The sequence below is a fragment of the Diaporthe citri genome, assembly GCF_014595645.1.
Source record: "Diaporthe citri strain NFHF-8-4 chromosome Unknown scaffold_3, whole genome shotgun sequence".
In the NCBI taxonomy this organism is placed as follows: domain Eukaryota; kingdom Fungi; phylum Ascomycota; class Sordariomycetes; order Diaporthales; family Diaporthaceae; genus Diaporthe; species Diaporthe citri.
The window spans coordinates 3,172,614-3,192,800 of NW_025064848.1; the positions used below are offsets into that span (position 1 = coordinate 3,172,614).

Here is a 20,187-nt window from a genome sequence, read left to right on the forward strand (position 1 = left end):
TTCCCTGCTTTAGAGGAGCTTAGGAAGCGTGAGGGCTTCAAGGCAGCTAACTCGACCACTGGTGGATTGTGTGGTTGGGAGCTGTGGCGATATAAAAAGTCTCTTTCAATCGAATACCACTGAAAATGATTTCCAATTGAGCAAGCAAGCATGAGAAGCTGATGTGGCCCACCGGTAACCCCATAGGAGGCATCTCAAAGGAGGCCATACTACATGCGGTTATCCTCAGAGTGAGGAGAGACTACCTTGAAGGAAAGAGGAGTTTATCCCAATAGAGGTTATCCCAGAGGAGAGGAGAGGTTGTCCCAAAGGAGATGAGAGATTATCCCGGAGGAGGCTATCCTAGAGGAGGTTGTCCTAGAGGAGGTTGTCCCACAGGAGGTTGTCCCATAGGAAGTTATCCCACAGGAGGCTGTCCCACAGGAGGTCATCCCATAGGAGGTTATCCTATAGGTCTATGTCCTAAAAGACGGTATTCTATAAAAGGTTATCCCACAGAAGAGTACCCCACAGGAATTAAGAGGTTTTTACAAAGGAGATTATCTAATTAGAGGTAGGAGGCTATCCCATTAAAGTATATCCTAGAGAGGTTATCCTATAAGCCGTTTTCCTATAGGAGATTACTCCACATGAAGTTTTCCTGCAGCATTTGACTACAAGCTCAAGTGTGTAGTACCTGCTGTACATCTTCTAAAGATTCTTGAGCCTAGCCGGGATGTACTCTGGCATCTCTTATGAGTCCTGATTTAGCTGGGGGTATGCTCAAAAGATCGAGGAAGGCACTTGAAACGGGTTGAGACGGGGAACGTACCTCTCTGGGTTTACCTCTGGGATAGTCTTTTGTGGAATGACCTTTAACCTCAGAGATAATGTTGTTTAATCGCCTTTAGTCCATCTTTCCTCCTGGCCTACTTTTTGCAAGGCCTCTTTGAAGCTCTAATAACAAATGAACAGTCAAGCTGGCCCGACAGTGCTCAGATAATCAAGACAATAGTTCAATTTAATCAAGCTACTCCTACCATGACCACTAACGTGACACCAGTAGCGGCTGACCTATCAATGCAGTCTCCCAGCCCTAACCTTCCATCGCTAAGATAATGGACCACAAACGCACTCAAAGCCACAGCTTGTAGGTGGCAACCTCAAACGGTCGCAGGGTGATGGGATAGTTTCCATCCTCATCCGTGTCCAGCGCACCTTCGCCGGGGATCTCATCCTCGAGCAAGTTGACCTTGGTGATCTTCTTGACGTCCCATGTCGTCTTGATGGCGGCGCGGGAACGGCCTCCCAGGGACTCGTACAGTCGGATGATGACACACTTGCCTTTGCGGGCGGGGAGGTCGCCGCGGCTGACATCGACATCGTCCTCGCCTCGCTTGACTGCGTCCAAAACGATTGCGGAGTCGCCTACCAGCTTGACAGGGGCCTCGAATGACAACGTCTTGGGCTTTCGAGCCAGCACCAGGGGGCTGTTGAATTCGTAGCCGGCGCGGACGGTGGCGCTGCCGAGAGGGCCCTCGTGTGGCAAGATTGCGTACCGGATCTTGTGGGTTCCCATGTCCGCATGTGCATCGGGAGCCTTCGGGGAGCGGAGGAGGGACAGGCGCATCAGACTGCCACAGGTGGCGAATCCATACTTGCTGTCGTTGAGAATGGAGACGCCGTAGTTGGATTCTGATAGATCGGCAAATTTGTGGCAGCACACCTCGAATTTGGCCATGTCCCACGTCGTATTATAGTGGGTTGGTCGCTTCACGATGCCATACTGGGTCTCGTAGCTGGCCTCGGTGTTTCTGAAGTCGACGGGGAACTCAACCTTGAGGAACTTCATGTCCTCGTGCCAGTCAACCTCGGTGCTGACCTCGACATATGATTGCTGGCCCTTGAGAGCGGCGGACAGGCTGATAGTGGAGACAAGGTTGCTCTTCTCGCTGATCTTAACGCGGCTGGTCAGGCTGACACGGTAGCTCTTTTTCTCGCTGATCTGAGTGTCGTGGACGCGGAGCTCCTTGCGGGAATCGAGGTGGAAGACCTCGACGTCCCAGGCCTGCCAGTACAGTGGCTTGTCGTCGAAGATTACGAACTGGTTAGCCTTCCCTGAGAGGACCTCGCGATCAGCGAGGCGGTCGTAAAGGGATGTGATAACGCCATTCTCGACCTTGACCCGAAGTTGGTCGTTCTCCATGACGAAGACTCCCTTAGACACCTCTTCTATCGAGACAGCGGCCCCTTCCACAGTTGGCGTCTTGAAAGCCCTCAGGGTCAGGTATGGGCCTTCGCCGCAAGCGACAGCCGCCGTGTTGCCTAGCTCCACAAGACTCTTCCTGGGCCAGAAAAGGCTGTTGAGTGCTGTGGCGTCCTCGATCGCAGTGGTGTTGGTGGTTTCCTCGCCTACACCTAGCGCAGCCCTGGCGTCTGCGAGACATTTCTTCCCAGTCTCGTACACGCGGGCATAGAGCTGTTCAAGGTTAATTATTTTGCCGATAATGAATAAGGACGTAGGGCGAGGCTCCAGGGTAGATGGGAAAATAGAGGGTATTTACCTTATCAGAGTCGTCGTAACACATTTCAATGCAGCTTCCAGGAAGGCAGTCGTGGAACTGGCAAAGGAGAACATCCTCCCACATGCTGTCGATGTCCGCCTTGGGGTACTTGTACGAGGAGTTTTTCAGCGAGGCGATTGTGGCAAAGAGCTCTATAGCCCTCAGCATGAACTCGCAAGTCCGATTGTTGCGCTTGTTACGCGCCTGGGTGGTGTAGGTTCCTCGGTGAAGCTCGAAATAGAGCTCACCATACCACGTCACGAGCTTGTTGGCCTTGGGGATGATTTTGTCGAAAAAGTCGTCGACGGAGTTGCCCATGTGAACCCGCGGCAGGCCGCCGGTCCTGTCCGATATGCCTCTGCAACGGCGAAGCTTCTCGAGGTGTTCCCAGGTTGGGCCACCGCCACCGTCGCCCTTGCCGAAGACGAGGAGAGAGGTATGATCCTGGTCCATGGATTTGTGCTGGCTAACGCTACGCCTGACGTCGCCGTAATGGGCATCAGAAGTGTAGGTCTCTGCTGGTGGCATATGGCAAACGACCTGAGAGCCATCCAGAGCAACCCAGTTAAAGGTGGTGTGCGGGAAGTTGTTGATGTTGTTCCAGCTCAGCTTCTGGGTCAGGAAGCGATCCATGCCGGCCAATCTGCATAGCTGAGGAAGCTGCGAGGAGTAGCCGAACGTGTCAGGAAGCCAAAAGGTCTGGCTGCGCTGGCCAAAGTGGGACTCGAAGAACCGCTGGCCGTAGACGAACTGACGAACAAGAGACTCGCCGCTAGGCAAGTTGGTGTCGTGCTCCACCCAGCTACCCCCAATCGGGTGGAACTGTCCAGACTTGACCTTCTCCTTGACCCGGTCGAATACATACGGGTAGTACTGCTTGAGCCACTTGTACTGCTGGGCCTGAGAGCAAGCGAAGTTCAGTTCAGGATACTCCTCCATCAGGTTGCACTGACTCGTCCAAGACCGTGCTACCTTGCGCTTCGTCTCGTCCCAAGGCCAGAGCCAGCATGTGTCAATGTGGCAGTGCCCGATGCCATAGACAAGGGGCTCTTTCTCGCTATCGTAGACTTTCGCAGAGTCGACGTTGCCGATGTACTCCCGGGCGATCTCACGAGCCCTCAGGACGGAGTCCTGGTTGCCCACCTCGATGGTTTCGATGATCCGGTTAATGACAGAAAGGGCCTGGTGCTGCTCCCATGAGTCCCTGGGAAGTTCCCTAGCAGCATCTCCAATGATCCACATGTCGATACGGAGCTGTCGAGCCTGTACGTTGACAGCAACAATGTCGGCCTTGCTGAGACCGAAGTATCGGTTAGGTTCAGGAGGTTGGATGGTGTCGCCTCCGGTAGGGTTTCCAAACATGCCATTACAGGCCATCTCGACGTAGAAGGTGTGCTCCTTGCCGTCGCGGAAAGCCTCCGGAAGAACCCATTCGATACGCTCATTGTTGCCGGTCAAGCCCTGCAGTGGTTTCCCGTCTGCAGACCAGACCATGCCCTCACTGCCGGAGTCCCAGTGAAATTCCAGACGCTCCTTGCTCTGAAGATCGTCTGGGACTGTGATCTGGACCTTGAACCAGTGGGTAGTCCACGAAGGACCAAAGGCATGGCCGACTTCCGTGTCCTTGAACTCATGCGAGACAGCATCCTTGAACCCGGGACGCTCTTGTCCTGGAGCTGCCCAAGTAGAGAGTTTCACATGTGGTCGACCCGAGGCACGGCCTTCATCATACATTCTGGACCCATGAGCATCCGTCAGCGGGGAACACGCACGGTTATGTGTACTGGGTAGTCAAGAGGAGAGACTGACGCCGAGAGAGTGACCTTCCCGTACTGGCCATCCTTGTATTCGCGTTCAATCCGGCCGAGATAGATGTTATCAATCAGCTTCCCGACCGGCTTTCGGGCCAGCAGAGGGTAGTCGGCCTTGGGCTGCGAGAGCCGGGAGAGGTTTCTGTCGCCGCCCATGTTGTCCTTGTTCTCGACCGAAGGTTTGCTGAGAAAACGAATGATGTTAGTGGGCACGCTGCAGATATAGAAAACAGTTATGCTGATTGTAAAATGCCGGTCCTGTGGTCCTTGATCCAAAACGACAGCAAGAGTGTTCGTTGTTGTGGTTGGATATGATCGCCTATGTTTCAAGCTCACGAGGAGCTCACAGCTCTGGGAGTGATGTAACCTGACCAGGCCCACATGAGCTCCTGTTGTAGTCTGCTGTACGTAGTTGACCCCGGACCCTTGTGGGACGACGCAGGGGCAGACGGCGCCACCCTTGGATCGTGCGGGGTTCGTGGCGGGGATTAGACCGGAAATAGACTTCTTGGGGAGCGGGGAACCGTTGGAGACGTCTGTCCGTCTGTCTGTCTGTCTGTCTGTCTGGGCTGGCTGGGGGCATGATCTGACACGGCCCAAAGTGGAATGAGTGCTGTGTAAGTAGGGCAGACCAAGGGAGGTTGGGAGGGTGTAGAGGAAATATATCCAGGCGGGCGTGTGACATGTAGGAATGAGACAGTTGAAAATGGTCTGCATTATGCGTTGGCCGGTGTGTGTCGTGCGGCCGGAATGGTCCAAGTAAACCGGTTTGGTGACAACAAGTCGGCAGCAATGCCTACTCCATCAGTCTTCTCCTTTTGACTTACCTCACCTTGTGAACCGTCATTTTGTGGCAGCCGTCGCTGTCCATAACAGTTGTTGGGTGTGGTTGTCACGTAATAAATGAATGAAGAGTGGGAATGGAGGCCGGAAGGCGTCCGAGGTAGTGAAGCGAAGGTTGAAGGAGGTGGAACAAAATCAGAGGCCGTAGGGTGTGACAGCTAAGCCTATGCAGACCAAGGAGATTGGAGAAGACGGCGAGGCATGTTTGTGTGACAGGTCTGAAGGTGAGGATGAAGGGCTGCCCATGTCCGGGATAGCACTGATATTCGCAGCCCAGCTGTGATGGGACTGGTGTTGTAGGGATGGAAGCCTTCATCACAACATCGTGATTTGCAGTATCCGTGTCTGCCTATTTTGGGTCAGAGTCTCCCAGCCCGGCCTGCAATGTGGAAAGCACAGACTGTACGTACTCTAGGCAGCCTTCGATTCCAGCTTCAACTAGGGAAAGGGCCAACGTCTCGTGCAACTCTCGGCCTGGCCTAGACCCGTCACATAGCACATCCCATTTGCAGCCTGTCTGAACACTTGGTACGTCCTGCTCAAGTTCTAGATTTGTGCCAGGCAGGAAGAAGATGGTATACAAAAAGTGAGCAGTGACGGCTGCAAAGCCATGCGAGTATATGCAGATAGACCAAAGCCAGAATTTGGACCATCATACTGTTGTAACATGAGCCCTCTGCAGAACAGCTTTGGTCAAGGAAGAGTCCCCACGGAGCCTTACCCATCGAAAAGAACGTGGAGATTCGCACCTGCAAAAACGGAGGGTATACCGGTACATCGCTCGCGCCATAGCTGTAACGTTTAGAGCACATCGCCCAGGCCACCCCCACTGGTGACCAACACACCAACACACCCACACACCAACACATCTACATACCTAACACCTACACACCCAACACCTATGTATCTAGTTTACACAGCTAATTTGTATACCTAGGGCTAATTTGATTTACTAATTGGGTATGTAAATTGGGTGTTAGGTGAGTGACATGTCATGCATCCAGATTTAGGGACATGCATACAACCACAACCACATCCTCCTCAAGTTTGTTCAGATAGACATTCAGCAACATCGACAGGTACCTGGCGGCTCAATCTTTTATGTCATTGTGGTACCAGAGGAGTGAGATCTGAACTTAAAGCCTGTTGAGGGAATGCACAATCTGTGGAATTTGTACGCTGTGGAGTAGGAAACCACCAAACTCAGGTCTTCCAGACCGCCTGAGTCGACTACTACCTGTTCTTCGACTGCTTCCGTTTCTGCCTCTCCCTCTCGTACTCGTTCGCCGCGTGGCCTTCCTCGCCCTGGATCTCCGCCACGAGCCTCTTGTACTTCTTCTCGTACGCCGCGTCCTTCTCCTTCTTGAGGCGCAGCTTCTCGCGCGCCAGGAAGTTGGCGTCCTTGCGGAGCTCCCGCATCGCCCCCTTGCGCTCCTTCTTGTGCTCCGCCCGCAGCTTGGCCATCTCCGCCCGCTCTCGGTCCGGGTCGTAGTGCTTCTCCGGGTCGAAGCCGTCCTCGAACTTGGGGATGAATGTCTTGATGGCGAGCGGCTTGTGGTGGTGGAGCTCCAGTGGTCTCCGTGACAGTGTCGCCACCTTGAGGGCACGAGAGAGGTGTGCAGCTACCTTCTCAGCGTCCTGTAGCAGCGCGTCGGGAAGATGCGGTCGGTTTGGCTTGGACGTGAGACACTGCAGTGTTTTGAGTGCTGGTTCAAAGGTCTCGAGGAAGGAAGGCTTTCCGGCCCATGTCTCGGAGGCGGCCATCAGTAATGATATGTTGGTGCTCAATAGTGCGACCTTTCTCTCATGAGAGACCTCGTTCTGTGATGCTCGGCAGTCATTGCAGCCCAGTTTGCGGATCGCAGTCTTCTTTGCACCATTGGTCCGTATCGAAGGGCTTGGTTCGTGTACGGGGAAAAAGCCAAGCTTTCGTTTGGGCTTTTCAGGTGCCAGGGCGCAAATAGTGTTCAGTGTGAAGTTCATGACCTCTGGCACAAAGCGCTTGGCAAGCTTCTGGTAGTGTAAGGACTGGGTGCACAGATAAGTGCCGGTGGCATAGTCCGCCAGGTTGCTCGGAACCTTTTGGCCCAAGAAACGCCCCATCGAGAGCATCGCCGGCGTGGCTACCTGGTGGAAATGATCTGATGTGGGGAACATAGAACCAATTGCTGTCAAGATATACAAGTCCCCAACTTCAAGTGCTAAGGGTCGCTGATGTCCCATCTCTTCGATGTGCGAGCGGAACTCTTGCGCGATCTCGACTGGGAACATCTTGGCCAGAGAATGTACATGCCGAATCACGTTCTCCAAGGTGGAGTACAAACCATCCTCAGAGACTGTGCCCAGGTACGCGATATGCTGCACCAGGGCTCTGGAGAAGTTCCCCAATTTCTCTTTGTATTCACGCCGGAGCTTAGGGTGGTATAGTGCTCGGATACGTTGAATGACGGTTGGCTGTTTAGGCAACGGGATGTCCTTAACAACCTCGAGGAATTCGGCATGGCTTTGCGGGCATGGAAATGTGTATGGCAAGCCATCATCGGTTGTGTTCGTGTTGCTCAGGTTCGTTTCCTTGTTGAAGAGGGAGTCTTTTGCTTCGCTCTCCGTAAGAAGTCCTTTCGTGAACTCGTCGTCTTCATCCTCTTGGGCGGCCGCATCCTCATCTTCGCTCGAAGTGAAATCAGCGTCGTCAATGTCGCCCAGGTCCGAGCCGCTGGCAACCAAGTCGTCCTCAATCACGAAGTCATCCTCGTCGTCAAACCCAAGTTCTGTTGCGGTTGGACGTGCTTTGATGCCTTTTCCAAGGCCGAAATCAACGTCCTCGCCATCGGTCCTGATAACTTCGAATGCAGGCTTGTTGTCATCGATATCGTCCTCGGCGTCTGCCTCGCTCTCTTCGTCTTCTTCCGAGTCGCTCACTTCCTCGCCTCTCATCCGCTTGAGCCTCTTCTCTTCAAGCTCCCGCAGCCGCTCAGCCTCTTTCTCTGCAACTTCTTCGTCCGTTTTCGTCCTCATGGTGGGTTTTGCTCGCTTGTCCTGCGTCATCTTTCTCACAGCGAGGTCGTAATCCTTTTCGAAGGCATCCCTGTCCAGCCCTGTGACAGCTGCCGCTTTATTGTCGTCGATCGGCGTCTCCCCATTCTTCTTCATGCGCTGGCCCATGAGAAGTGACCGGATGTCGGCCGTCTCCTTGTCCAGCTCCAATCTGAGGTCCTCGTCGTCTTCCTTCGCAGCCTGGCGCTCGTACTTGTGGAATTTTGACTTGGCGATAACTTCCTCCATTACCTCTTTCTTGGACTTCTTCCTCTCCGACTCCTTCTCATCGCCTTCTTCGTTGGCCTCCACTTGGTCTCGCAACCGCTTTAGTCTCTTCCGGTTGTGCTCTTCTAGGTCTGACATGTCCGAGCCGCTATCGGAAAATTCCTCGTTGAAGTCGTCCTTAAGTTCTCCATCCTCGTCAAACTCAAAAGACTTTCCTCCGTGTGTCAAAACCGGCTCGTCGTCATCTTCCAAATCGAACATTGAGGTTTTCTTGTGCGCCTTCTGCTTCTCCAGCGCGAATCGCTGTGCGGCGGCCGCCTCGGGTGTCAAGCTTGGGTCGCCCTCACCAAACCGTCTGTCGAAGATTCCGCCAATCCGGTTCCGCCTCTGCATCTCGACCAAGAGAGTCTCCTTCCTCCTCTCCTCGCCCAGAGCCTTTGCCATCCCTGGACGTCCCACGACCCCTTTCTTCGGGTCAGGCTTGTCAGTGGTCACGGCAAACTTCGGACCTCGGGCATTCGTCTTGAACTGAAACGGGTTGAACTGCTCGCGGATGTTCTCGAGGGCGGCGCCGCGCTGAAGGCGCTTCTCATTACGAGCTCGTCCATCCTTGGCGGTTGCCTTTTTCTGCTTTTTTGATTGCTGAGGCCCGATAATTCCCTGGTCTCGGAGGGAGGCCTTCAGCCTCTTAAGTTGTGAGGCAGGCATGTTGTCGAAAATCTGAAGCCTTTAGGAAAGCCTCCAATGAGAATGCACTTGTCGCAGTGATTGATGAAATTTCGATCCGTCCCAGTCGTAGTAAATGGCTTATCTTATCGATGAATTTTGGCGGTGAGAGCTCCTTGGGCGGCAGAATGGGGAGCTAGTGGCAGGCACTGCTTGGTAATTGGTCGTTTACATGTGCTTAGGTGCCTTGGTAGCTTTCAAGTAAGCTGCGTCGCAGCCCAGCTTCGTCGCTGGAACAAGCCACCAGACAACGATCATGTCATTCCTTACATATGCGCGCGACGAGCGCGTGTTGGTGGTGGGCCTCACTGCGGCCTTCGTGGGTGTCGTTGCCACGATGCGCGTGCTCCTCCAACAATGGCGCGACGGAACTGAGATCAAGCCGCAGCAGCCCACGACGCAGTACATCACACAGGAGACCGAGGACTCCCTCAGACCAAGCACCCTAGATATGCTTCTAGGTCATTACAACTTTGCGATCCGCGAGGTTGCAGCCAAGATTGTATGCGATAGAGCTGTTAACGACGGCGAGACGATTGACTATCTGCTCTGGGGAATCACACGGCCGGATTACGACGAGCGCATGAAGAACCTGCGGACGCTTGCCTTCATAACAGACCCTCGTATGAGTTACCACCGCTGTTGTACTGGTAAGTGGCGGAAGGGTAGGTGCGCAGCACTGCCCAGCAGAAGCAGCATGTGGAGGGCTTCTGCGTGGACCAAGTGCCTCCACGCTTCCGGCACTTACTATATTACAACAGACCTGGCCAACCTTAGTCAAGACTGACCCAATTCACAGAAAGCCTATCCAAGCTGAACACCGGGCGCGCTTACTCCGCATTCGTCCGCTCCCTCGAGCATTGCCTTGCCGACCGCGCACCGCTGGAGAAGCTTGACGACAGGTGGTTTGATGAATACGGGCTTCGCGATATGGCCGAGAAGCTCTGCTTCATGTTCATCTCGCAGCTCATGCAGAAGTACGGGCCAGACAAGTTCATTCAGGCCGGGATCGTGGAGAAGTGGCTGGCGAAGCAGAACTGGGGCGACAAGCCCGAGGAGAGGGAGCACAACTTCTTCCAGTACATGTACAAGACGAACAGGATTGTCGAGATTATCCAGAAAATCCAGCAGAGTGCTATCGGCCGAGATGCTTTAGAAAAGGCGGGGCTCATGCCGAAGACTGTCTCGCAGAGCTTCGACGTCTTCGCGTCGATACATATCGAGACGGAGATCCTGGATGGCGACAACGCGGAGCCCACGCCGAGGAACCTGGAACAGAGCCCTGAAGAGCAGAGGATTAGACATCGACACCGCGAGGCCATGGTCTTGAATGACGGGACAAGGCCACTGGGGCGGTCCGATATCATCGAGAGGGAACATCACACGCCACCGCCTTGAAGGAGCATCGGGGCGAGCTCGACGATATCCAACTTATCAATCCATTCAAGGGGAAATCGGTGCCCAGAAGACTATGTTCGTGCTGGCATTTAGCTGGGGCCGCCCAGCTATCACAAGCGCTGTCACAATGCGGCCGTCGAGTGTGGGCTTGATACGGAGAGCACTGAAGTGTCGAGAGACATGGGAAAGGCTTCTCGATAGCTCACGGCAATCTTATGATTTAAGCCAACGGTCCTCAAGGAGGGTCCATGCATTTACAGAGGCGGTTAGCAGTTGGTAGCAAAAGCCAGCTCGCAATGAGCGAATCGGCTTCTGTGGTTAATAGCAGCTCTCGGCCGCGAAGCGCTAAGTTGACAGGAATGTATTGGGGTCCAGATGTCCTTGTTACTCTTTGGGTGGAATGAGACACAGTCGGAGGTGATCGAATCACGTCCTTGACGCCGGTCGTCTCAGGGTTTAAGTGCTAGGGCACGAGGCCGTCTTCTTTGCAATAGCAGATATTCTATTGAGTACTGCACAGGGTTAAAAGAAGAAAATCCATGAGCCAACAGGGCAGCGGCCTACAGGACGTTAGAAGACACATGCGACATGCGCTGCCGAGCATGGTCCGAAGACAGAAGCCGGACCCGGGTCGGCCTTGCTCCACAGGTAGGCCAGCTGCCAGATACCGACGGTGCCCCGAGCCCTTGGCCCACAGCGACCCAAAAACTTACTTAGGCATCTTCCGATCTTGGAGTATCATTGTCTAGCCTGCATTGGTCATGCGGAGGAACCCGCCCAATTGCCATTTTGACGGAGGACACCAAGCCTTTTGGTTGGCGCTATTAGGGCAGAAGATGATGAGCATCTTGGGCCCAACTCAATGTGCCGGATCACTTCCCGAGTTGGGCGTCATTGTCATTGACCGTCAATGGGTAATCTCCGAGCTGCCCCAGTTGGGCCAGACCCTGTCCCCAGGTGCGTGGAGTGGGTCGTGCAAGGCCAGCTAGGGGCCGGCCCTGGGGTCCTGGGACCGTTGTGGGTGCTCCCGTCTGCAGGGAACCGTCCGCCGTGCGCCAACACGCCTTTCCCGGCTATCTGGCCGAGTCTTGATTGTCTTCATCAGGTGTTCGATCGACGCCTCACATCAGGATAATGGGAGCCTGAGTTCTACAGCTACTGCTACTGGGCAGTGAGCTGCCCCTTTACATGGATCGCCTCGTCAGTGACGCGGGCTCAAGGCCAATGATGTGGTGATACTTGGCCACAGGCAGACCGCGATGTTTCCCTGTGGCGCGGCCGTACCGCAGAAAAAAAAAAGTCGCGAACTGGTCACACTGCTCTGGTTGGGTAGCATTCTGGCATTCTATGTGAGAAGAGTTTGCCGACGAACCGGCCTGATGATCTCTGGGTCCTACCATTTGTTCTCTGCAGCAGACCCTTCTCATCTCCTTTGCCTTCTCCATGCCCGATCAACCGCCGCACACGGGGGAGATGACGGCCAGATGGGGGAAATTGAACCAGACCATCTACCTGCACGATCCTGGGTGCTGATACGACGGGCCGCCAGCATCGAGAAGCATGCCCTCTGCAACTGCACTACTAAATGCTCCATACCTATAGTACCATGCGGAGCACTTGGGGACACGCAGGCACGTCATTGGGTCACTGGGAGGGAAAAAGATTGTGGCATGTGTGTATAATAATAAGACGATATCCTGTGCGCCTGGCATCTTCCGATGCGTGATCAGCTTCTCATAGCATCTATGCTGTTCGTCTGCTTGTCTGCCTGTCTGTCACAACTGCACAACACGTTGAGCCTGAGGCAAGCTGGACATCTGCCGTTGCCCAGACAGACCTCTTGACGCCCGCATGCCGCCTGCAGGCCCTTGCATATAAACAATCACCCCTCTATCCGCGACAGCAGCGACAGGGAGCGCGTTGGCGTGGGCGCTGTTTGCGTTTTTCTCGTCTTTGTTTACGCGGATCTCTGTTTCTGTCCGATTAAAAGAGACGAGCCCTGTTACTGCTGCGCATCTCGGCATCGTCGCGAACCACATCCTACGCTCAACCTTCAGAGACAAGCAGTCGAAGTTTCCAACGGAGCGTGCCAGACGTTGGATCGCCTGAAGTCAATCCAGAGACACACAGACGCCACTACGAACGACACGGGTCTTTGGGGACGAGCCCAACCTTGGGAGCTAAAAGTCGGAGACGGGAAGCATCAACAAGAAACATCCTTGCGGGCCGCTTAGCCCTCGCTCAGGCCAATAGTCGAAACTCAAAACTCCAGTCATCTCTTCCCATCTTTGTCAGTTCCGCGACAGGAGCAGACCATCAATAAAGACTGGGACGGCCCGCGTTAGCTTGAGGCTGACAGTCGCGTCAGGAGCGTGTCGCCGCCTGTGCCCTTGGGATCCCGGCAGATTTACACGCCTTCAGCGCCAGCCTGTCCAAGGGCTGGTGTGCTGGACTCCCCCCGTTTTTTCGGCGTCTGTGGCGTCCAAAAGGAGCAGGGTTATAGGGTCGCCTTGGGACCACCACGCTGGGGCCAGAGTGGTAAATGAGATGAGTGACTGAGTGTTATACGAAAAGCTGAAAGGGACAGTACAAATTCGCCGTCTCCTTTTTGACCACCCCCCTCCCCCCACCATGGCGTCCGCTGGGCAAACCGCAACCCTCCTCTCCTCCCCTGCAACCTCGTCACCACAACAAACACACTCGGCCCTGCCAACAGCACCTCGCACTCTTCGACATCCCACCCGCAAGGCCTCAGGAATAGGCAAGATCGTCACGGCCTCGACCCCCAACCTGAGTGGCCTCTTCTCTGCGCACTCCAAACTCGCTTCATCGCTGCAGCGCAAGGCATCACAGGCCACCCTGACCTCGACCTCTCTCGCCGCCGCCGTCCCCGATGCCACCGAGAGCTACGCACTCGCCTCCCTGAACGAATCGCCCCCGCGCAGAGACAAGATGCCTCCCAGTCCCAGGGCGGGCGCCCCAGCCGCTGCTGGCGACGACCTTGCTCTGGGGGACGAAGTGGATGTGCCCGGCAACATGCGCGGGACCATTCGCTTCGTCGGCACTGTCGAGGGGAAGAAGGGCACATTCGCCGGCGTCGAGCTGCACCCTGACTTTGCTGCACGCGGGAAGAACAACGGCGACGTTGACGGGTATGTTCGCTCTGGTCCTGCGTAGAATACTAGACTCTTGCGCAGCTGTCACCGCATCCTCGCATGCTAACACATCCTTTACAGCGTATCTTATTTCGCTACAAATATACCTGGTGCCGGTATCTTCCTGCCGCTGAATAAGGCCGTGAGGCGCGAACCCACCTCAGCATCCGCCATCTCCTTCCCGAAGACTCCTGTTTCTGCTGCGAATGGCTTGAAGGCCGGCACACAGAATTCCACAAACTTTACACCGCCGACGCCTTCATTACCGCAGTTCTCCAAATCAGTCGGCCCTGCACGCCCGCCCAGTCCGTTGGGAAAGAAATCAAGGCCCTCACTACCGCGGCCAGAGTCGCCAACACGAAAGCTACAGCTGACGCCTGCCGCGCGCCCCAGCATCGCCACACCCTCTGGCAAGCCTGCTCCCCGATATGGAAGTCCGACACAAAGCAAGTTCTCGAAGAGCGTGCACAGCGCAATGGCGCCAGGCGACCCGCCCAAGAAGGGAATGCTTCAGCCGAGTCGCAATTTCAGTACGGGACCACGGAGTTCGTCGGCGCTTTCCGGACCGACTGCAGGCTTCACCACAGACGAGGAGACAATACCTGCCGGGAACGGAAGAGCGTCAGCCCTCAAGTATAGGGCCCCGTCGCGGCAGGCCGGCGGCCATGACGAGGAGATCGAGCGACTACGTGCTGAGTTGGAGCATCGCGACAGACAACTCAGGGAACAGGCGGCAACACTGGCAGACATGGAGAGCAGCCTCACGGAAGTGCAAAATCTTATGGAGCATGCTGAAATGCCCCCACCTCCAAGTCGGAAGGACAGCCTGGGCGACAAGGAAACAGGGGAGCTACGAGCACTGATCCGGGAAAAGAACGAAAAGATCGCAATGCTCACGTCCGAATTCGATACGCACAGAGCCGATTTCAGGAGCACTATCGACACATTGGAACTGGCAAGTGCCGAGACGGAGAGAGTGTATGAGAAGCGTATAGATGAGCTGATGCAAGATATACAACAAATCCAAGAGCGGAACAGCGACGTTGATGTGGTTGCGACGCAACTGAAACAACTGGAAGAACTCGTGCAGGAACTTGAGGAAGGCCTCGAAGATGCCAGGAGAGGGGAGGCCGAGGCCCGTGGGGAGGTGGAGTTCCTGAGGGGTGAGGTTGAGAGGACAAGGACCGAGCTCAGGAGAGAAAGAGAGAAGGCGGCCAGTGCGCCAAACGGCACAGCTGGTCAATCTCATGGGGACAACTCGGCCCTCTTCAAAGAGCTGGAGCAGAAAGAGGACGAGATCCGGGGCCTCAAAGCAATCATCCACTCTCTGGGTAGAGATTCGCTACCGGACGACGCCGACAGGCCACAGCCTCATCGGTCTGTATCACACGACTCCCGGGAAACGCGGACGACCGCATCGCGCGCGAAAAGCTCGAGCGCCAGGTCGCAGAACTACGAGCCGCACTGGATGACAAGACGAGCAAGGAAGAAGACATGGAGCATGAGATCGAGGCCCTTAGGAGGGGCAGCGCTGCGACCGTGCGCGACGGTCGCAGCAATGGAACCATGGCTCAGCGCTCATCTGTCCGTGACTCCCGCGACACGGTCGTCCTGGCCCAGGAGTTCGAGCACCGGTCGCCGGAGCAGCAGCAGCCAGGGCAGAGGCGGTCGCATCAACGGGCCCACACGTTGGACACAATGGCCGAGAGCGACGCCCTGTCCTCGGTCACGGAGAACAGCACACTCTGGTGCGAGCTGTGCGAGACTTCGGGCCATGACATCCTGACCTGCACCAACATGTTCGGCAACCCGCCCGCAGCGCCGTCCGAGCCTCTGCCGACGCCAAAGGTCTCGAGCCAAGGGGGCCTCGCGCCACCCCTCGCCAATGAACACGACGATTATAAGGTGGCTCCGCTGTCGCCCCACTTACCACCATCCTCCGAGCCCGTCAAGATGATACCGAACCTGAACGACCCGGGCCCAGTGGCGGGCAAGGAGTCCGGCGTCATCGATGCGGAGGCGTGGTGCGCGCTGTGCGAGAAGGACGGGCATAATAGCGTGGACTGTCCGTTTGAGGATGCTCTATGATTACTCTCATCGGGTGTCGGTTGTCTGTCTGGCCTTACCGCCAGACGTTATTATAAGCGAATCTTGGTCAACGGGACGACAGTATGAGAATATGATGGCGGTCGAAATGGTTTGCGCCTTTGTGTTTGCGGCAATGCGTCTAGTATCACTAACAGCTCTTGGCCTTGCGTGTACTGGCGTTTCTGAGGGGTTGAGCCATGGGGTGTTTGGTGTTGGTGTTTTCATGGGACCACGAAAAATAATACATTATCCGCATCGCATGTTTCTACTCACTCGTTTGGTACTACTTTGTGCCTTGTCCCACAAATTGCGATGAGCGATACCCCGGTGCAGCTCTCCGGTTACAAGGCGCTGTGGTGTAGCTCGGAGTGCATCACGCTGAGAATGGAAATTTCGCATTGAAAAATGAACTGCTTGGCCCCAGATTAGACATAGGATGCGGTAATCAGTGGTGCCCGAGAGAGAAATATACACTGCTCAAATGGAATCCTACCGCTCAATTTACGTTTGAAGGCTTTTGCCGCGGGTGTCTGGAGGAGGGACAGGTCTTGAACCTCTGGCCTTGGATACATGTTTCCATGGGCAATCTTATATAGAAGAAAACGGCCTCTCTATGTACTCTTGGTGACGGACTCCACGGCCGAGGTGGAGTCCTTCATTTCCTGCCATCTAATTCCTCATATCCAGCCTTCTCAGCAACTTCGCTCAGAGGGAAGCACACAGAATGGCAAAATTAGCCATGGCAGTCCTAGCATTTGCTATGGTGGGTGCTGGATTTCGCGCTTTTTCTTCCGTGCTTTCTTGGATGCAAGACTGGACTTACTATCAGGGTTACAATTAGTTAAATTAGTTTAGTTAATTTTAAAAACTAATTAATTTATCTTAATTAATTTAAAAAACCAATTAATTAATTTTAATTAATAAGATTAATTAAAGCTATTAAATTAATTAAGAAAAAAGTGGGGTAAAATAACTTTAGCTTTAATATAATTTAAATTATAGCCCTTTAAGGTAAGGAAAAGTAATTTTTAAAAATAAAAGTTGGAAAATTTACCTTTATATTACTTATTTTTATTAGTTTTTAATTAATAATTAATTAATAATTAATTAATAATAATAATTAAAATTAATTTTAATTCTTAATTAATCTTATTAATTAAGACTAAAAAACCAACTAAGAAAACTAACTAAATTAATTAAAACTAAGAAACTAATTTGCAACCCAGCTTACTATTCAGTACACTTCTCAAGTCTCGAGGTCTCTCAGCGGGTGCAGGCCCGACTTTAGATCGTGTCTTGGCTACCCTGCCTTTTCGTCCTGGGCCCGGGCAAATCGGCCCATCACCCAGTGAGGGGCTCGAATAGTTCTATAATTCATAGGGCGTTTCACCAAGAGGAGAACTCGTCAAGCAAGTAAACAATTTCAGCCAGTTTACACTGTGGTCTCGGGGCAAACAAGTTGACCCGCTCTAGAGGCAGGGACTGTAACCATTCTCCTTTGCAGTTCAACAGCTTACGTCAGTCTGCATTTCCTACAGCTTCGAATATGGTTTGGCCTCAGTAACTAGGGAGAAATACTCTTATGCCCAAAATACAGGCGTATCCCATTATTGAGATACATTGTTTGTTTTAAGTATCATTGTCATGGGATAGTCGATGAGCAACAAATGGTCAGGAGACTGTAGACGCGCGAGGGACGGGCACCATTAACAACGATTGGGCTGGATTTTACTCAAACAAAACGTCAAAGCTTTTTCTATGGATCCGATTCTATGGTAGGAAGCAAGACGTGACATCTGAGCTTTTAGATGGATTCAATAATCGACCTTCACCCATATCGGCTGACCACAAGAAGCCTTGGTTTGAATGCCTTCTGTGGACCAATATCTGTTTGGATGAGAGGGATTGGACCGAGGAGCAAGTGACTGGGCCACAAGGAGGCTGAATCATCTCTTTCATCTGCAGAAACCATCATAACCGTTCGACTTTGGCTTGTCCCTGCTCCTGTATCGCCCTAGATGTACGTTTTTAATTCCTAAGGGCTGCGTGGCTGTTGCACTGCAAAGTTTGATCTATAGCACCGAAACTAAGCAGACGAGTAGGTGAGCCGTGCAATTACTTGAAACACCATCACCTCAATCCGCTTGCCATTTCCTTTCCCCATACTTCGTCTTGACGGCAAAGGCATGAAGTCCCAGATGGTGTGGGTTAGTCAAAGAATGACTGCCCATGGAATCAATCGAAACTCTGCTTGCCCAGTAGACTGCTCTCTTTTTGCGTCTTTTCTTTCCATATCTTTCTTTCCTGCTCAGGTGTGGCTGAAGGCTGGCGAACGTTTTCGGGATTGGCTGAGCGTGGTCCATGCAATCCCCGTGCACATTTCTGCAGGTATGTGCAAGGTCGACTCACGGAAGTCGCTGCGTGTTGCGCTTGCAACCTTGTCACGGTGGGCAAGAGCTACCTCAGCACTTGCAGTTGCCAGAAGACCTACTTTGTATTTCTAAAAGTTTGGAAGAGTCTTTCTAACCTACAGTTCCCGAATGAGAAGCCACCAGGGTGAATGTTGAAGCGGTCTTTCACCCTGTTTCCCAAGCGGCTACAGCCTGACTCGTCAGCCTCGTCTAAGTGGCCCGTTCCGTGAGTCGTCAGCCTCGTCTGAAAAGTCATATATCGCGCTAAGCAGTAGCGTGGCAACTTCGACGTCGGACTTTGCTGCTGAAAACGATGGGGCGTGGACAGCACTCAAGTATTCTGAGTTGCTACGAATGAGGAATTCCCTTGCTGACCTTCCCGAATTGCTGATAAAGTGATTCTCTCAAAGCAACCCAACTGAGCCTCGGCGCTCTTTATGACACCGCACAAGGCCGCCCACACACAATGCCAGTCACTACTAGGGCATTTTCGACAGATGAGAATAAATTAAGGGAGAATCCATGTTCATATTACGCAGTTGCTTGAGTCAATGATTCAGCCAGGCTTTTTTCATTACTCAGTTTGATCAAGATGGGCTACAAATAGAAATGACAAGCGAAAGTCCGATGACGAGCCAGAGAGGCCCAATACCACCAGATTATTCCAGAAACTATTTCGAGCCCGATGGTCAAGGAGTTTGCAAACACAGTTTGGGGTTGGGAAGTCACCAGGTCAGCTTGTTTTGACATTGCAGCAATCTCGAAAATTACCAAAGCCAGAGGCCACCGGCTGTTAAAAACTGCCGGTATTTCTAAATGCTCGTATGGAAGAAGGAGAGGCTAGTTGTCTGGTCTGCAAGTAACCTCCCTACACCGTCGTCTCATCAATAACAAAGCTGCAAAAAAGTCCCGAGTGATCACTCCACGGCACTCCATCTCCACCATTACCCGCCATCATCTCCTTTCCAGAGTCAGGCGCGGCCGATAAAGTCCCCGGATGTATCACTTGTATATCCAAAGGCTTGAGGCCCAGCACGGCAACTTTGTCCAATCGCCAGCAATGACCCCGCATCCCACACCAGCTGTGCGCAGAATGCTAGCAGCGATAGCCGCCTGACGTGGTCTCTGGTTCGGCTGGATGGGAAGGGAGTCGAGGTGCACGTTGACCAGGCGGATCCTTGTTTCCCTCCCCCAGAAGATGTCGCAGCAGAGAGCGTCCCGCTTGAAGCGACTTGGGTACTTGATTCTCCAGACCGGGCAGATCCCACTCCCAGCGTCGGCGGTGGAGGAGGAAGTAGAATCTGGTGTGTTCTCGGGGTTGCAGAACGAGGACCGCGAAAGCAGAGTCATGGTAGCGAAGGGCACCTCGGCCCAATTTGTCTCGTCGACCTCGCTTGAAACCCAGTGCTCTCTGAACCTGTCGGATTGGAGGAGATGGGTGAGGGCCTTTCGTGACACCTCTTGGAAGAACACGATGTCGGGTCCGCTGCCGTTCGTCAGCATCCGCTGGAGTTTGGAAAGAATTCCGTCCATGCGTGGCCCAGGGCTATCGCCGAAAGCGTCGACATTCCATGTCACAAGTCTTAAGGGTTGACTGAGTGTCCGTGCATCTACATGACCGGTTTGAATGGGCACCCATTCGCAGATTGTTTTGTCGAAGGCATGCCAGCGCTGGAAAACGGGCGGTGGTGTGTCTGGCAGGTCTGGAAGTGGTGTTGAATTTGTGGAAGGCTACAAGTGCCGTGAGGGTTTGAAAGCATAATTATAAAAGCGTTTATCTTTTAAGAGTAATTTAAAAGGAAGAAATAAAAGAAATCTAGCTATTTAAGTATTTTAAAAAGTAATTACAAACTAAAGTTAGGGATATATATATAATATATTTCTTAATTAAAAGGCAATTCTTACTTTATTAACTACCTTACTTTTTTAAATAGCTAATTTATATTTAAAA

At 53.3% G+C, this 20,187-nt stretch overlaps 5 protein-coding genes across 5 annotated transcripts; 2 read left to right on the forward strand and 3 right to left on the reverse strand.

Annotated features, from left to right (window-relative positions):
* Nucleotides 1–1,114: 1,114 nt before the first annotated feature.
* Nucleotides 1,115–5,201, reverse strand: INS49_008447 (uncharacterized protein; the record flags this gene model as incomplete). The annotated part of the gene is made up of 4 exons (XM_043169190.1): nucleotides 1,115–2,458; nucleotides 2,544–4,278; nucleotides 4,353–4,568; nucleotides 5,182–5,201. 4 exons carry the CDS (start codon nucleotides 5,199–5,201, stop codon nucleotides 1,115–1,117), a joined length of 3,315 nt encoding a protein of 1,104 aa, XP_043026870.1.
* A 1,229-nt stretch (nucleotides 5,202–6,430) lies between these two features.
* Nucleotides 6,431–9,166, reverse strand: INS49_008448 (uncharacterized protein; the record flags this gene model as incomplete). Its single annotated transcript, XM_043169191.1, has 1 exon — nucleotides 6,431–9,166. One exon carries the CDS (start codon nucleotides 9,164–9,166, stop codon nucleotides 6,431–6,433), a length of 2,736 nt encoding a protein of 911 aa, XP_043026871.1.
* A 274-nt stretch (nucleotides 9,167–9,440) lies between these two features.
* INS49_008449 (uncharacterized protein) lies at nucleotides 9,441–10,582 on the forward strand (the record flags this gene model as incomplete). Its single annotated transcript, XM_043169192.1, has 2 exons — nucleotides 9,441–9,834; nucleotides 9,984–10,582. The coding sequence occupies 2 exons, from the start codon at nucleotides 9,441–9,443 to the stop codon at nucleotides 10,580–10,582; spliced, it is 993 nt and encodes a 330-aa protein (XP_043026872.1).
* A 2,631-nt stretch (nucleotides 10,583–13,213) lies between these two features.
* Nucleotides 13,214–15,825, forward strand: INS49_008450 (uncharacterized protein; the record flags this gene model as incomplete). The annotated part of the gene is made up of 3 exons (XM_043169193.1): nucleotides 13,214–13,734; nucleotides 13,819–15,118; nucleotides 15,169–15,825. The coding sequence occupies 3 exons, from the start codon at nucleotides 13,214–13,216 to the stop codon at nucleotides 15,823–15,825; spliced, it is 2,478 nt and encodes an 825-aa protein (XP_043026873.1).
* A 3,413-nt stretch (nucleotides 15,826–19,238) lies between these two features.
* On the reverse strand, nucleotides 19,239–19,769 carry INS49_008451 (uncharacterized protein; the record flags this gene model as incomplete). The annotated part of the gene is made up of 1 exon (XM_043169194.1): nucleotides 19,239–19,769. The coding sequence occupies one exon, from the start codon at nucleotides 19,767–19,769 to the stop codon at nucleotides 19,239–19,241; it is 531 nt and encodes a 176-aa protein (XP_043026874.1).
* Nucleotides 19,770–20,187: the final 418 nt, after the last annotated feature.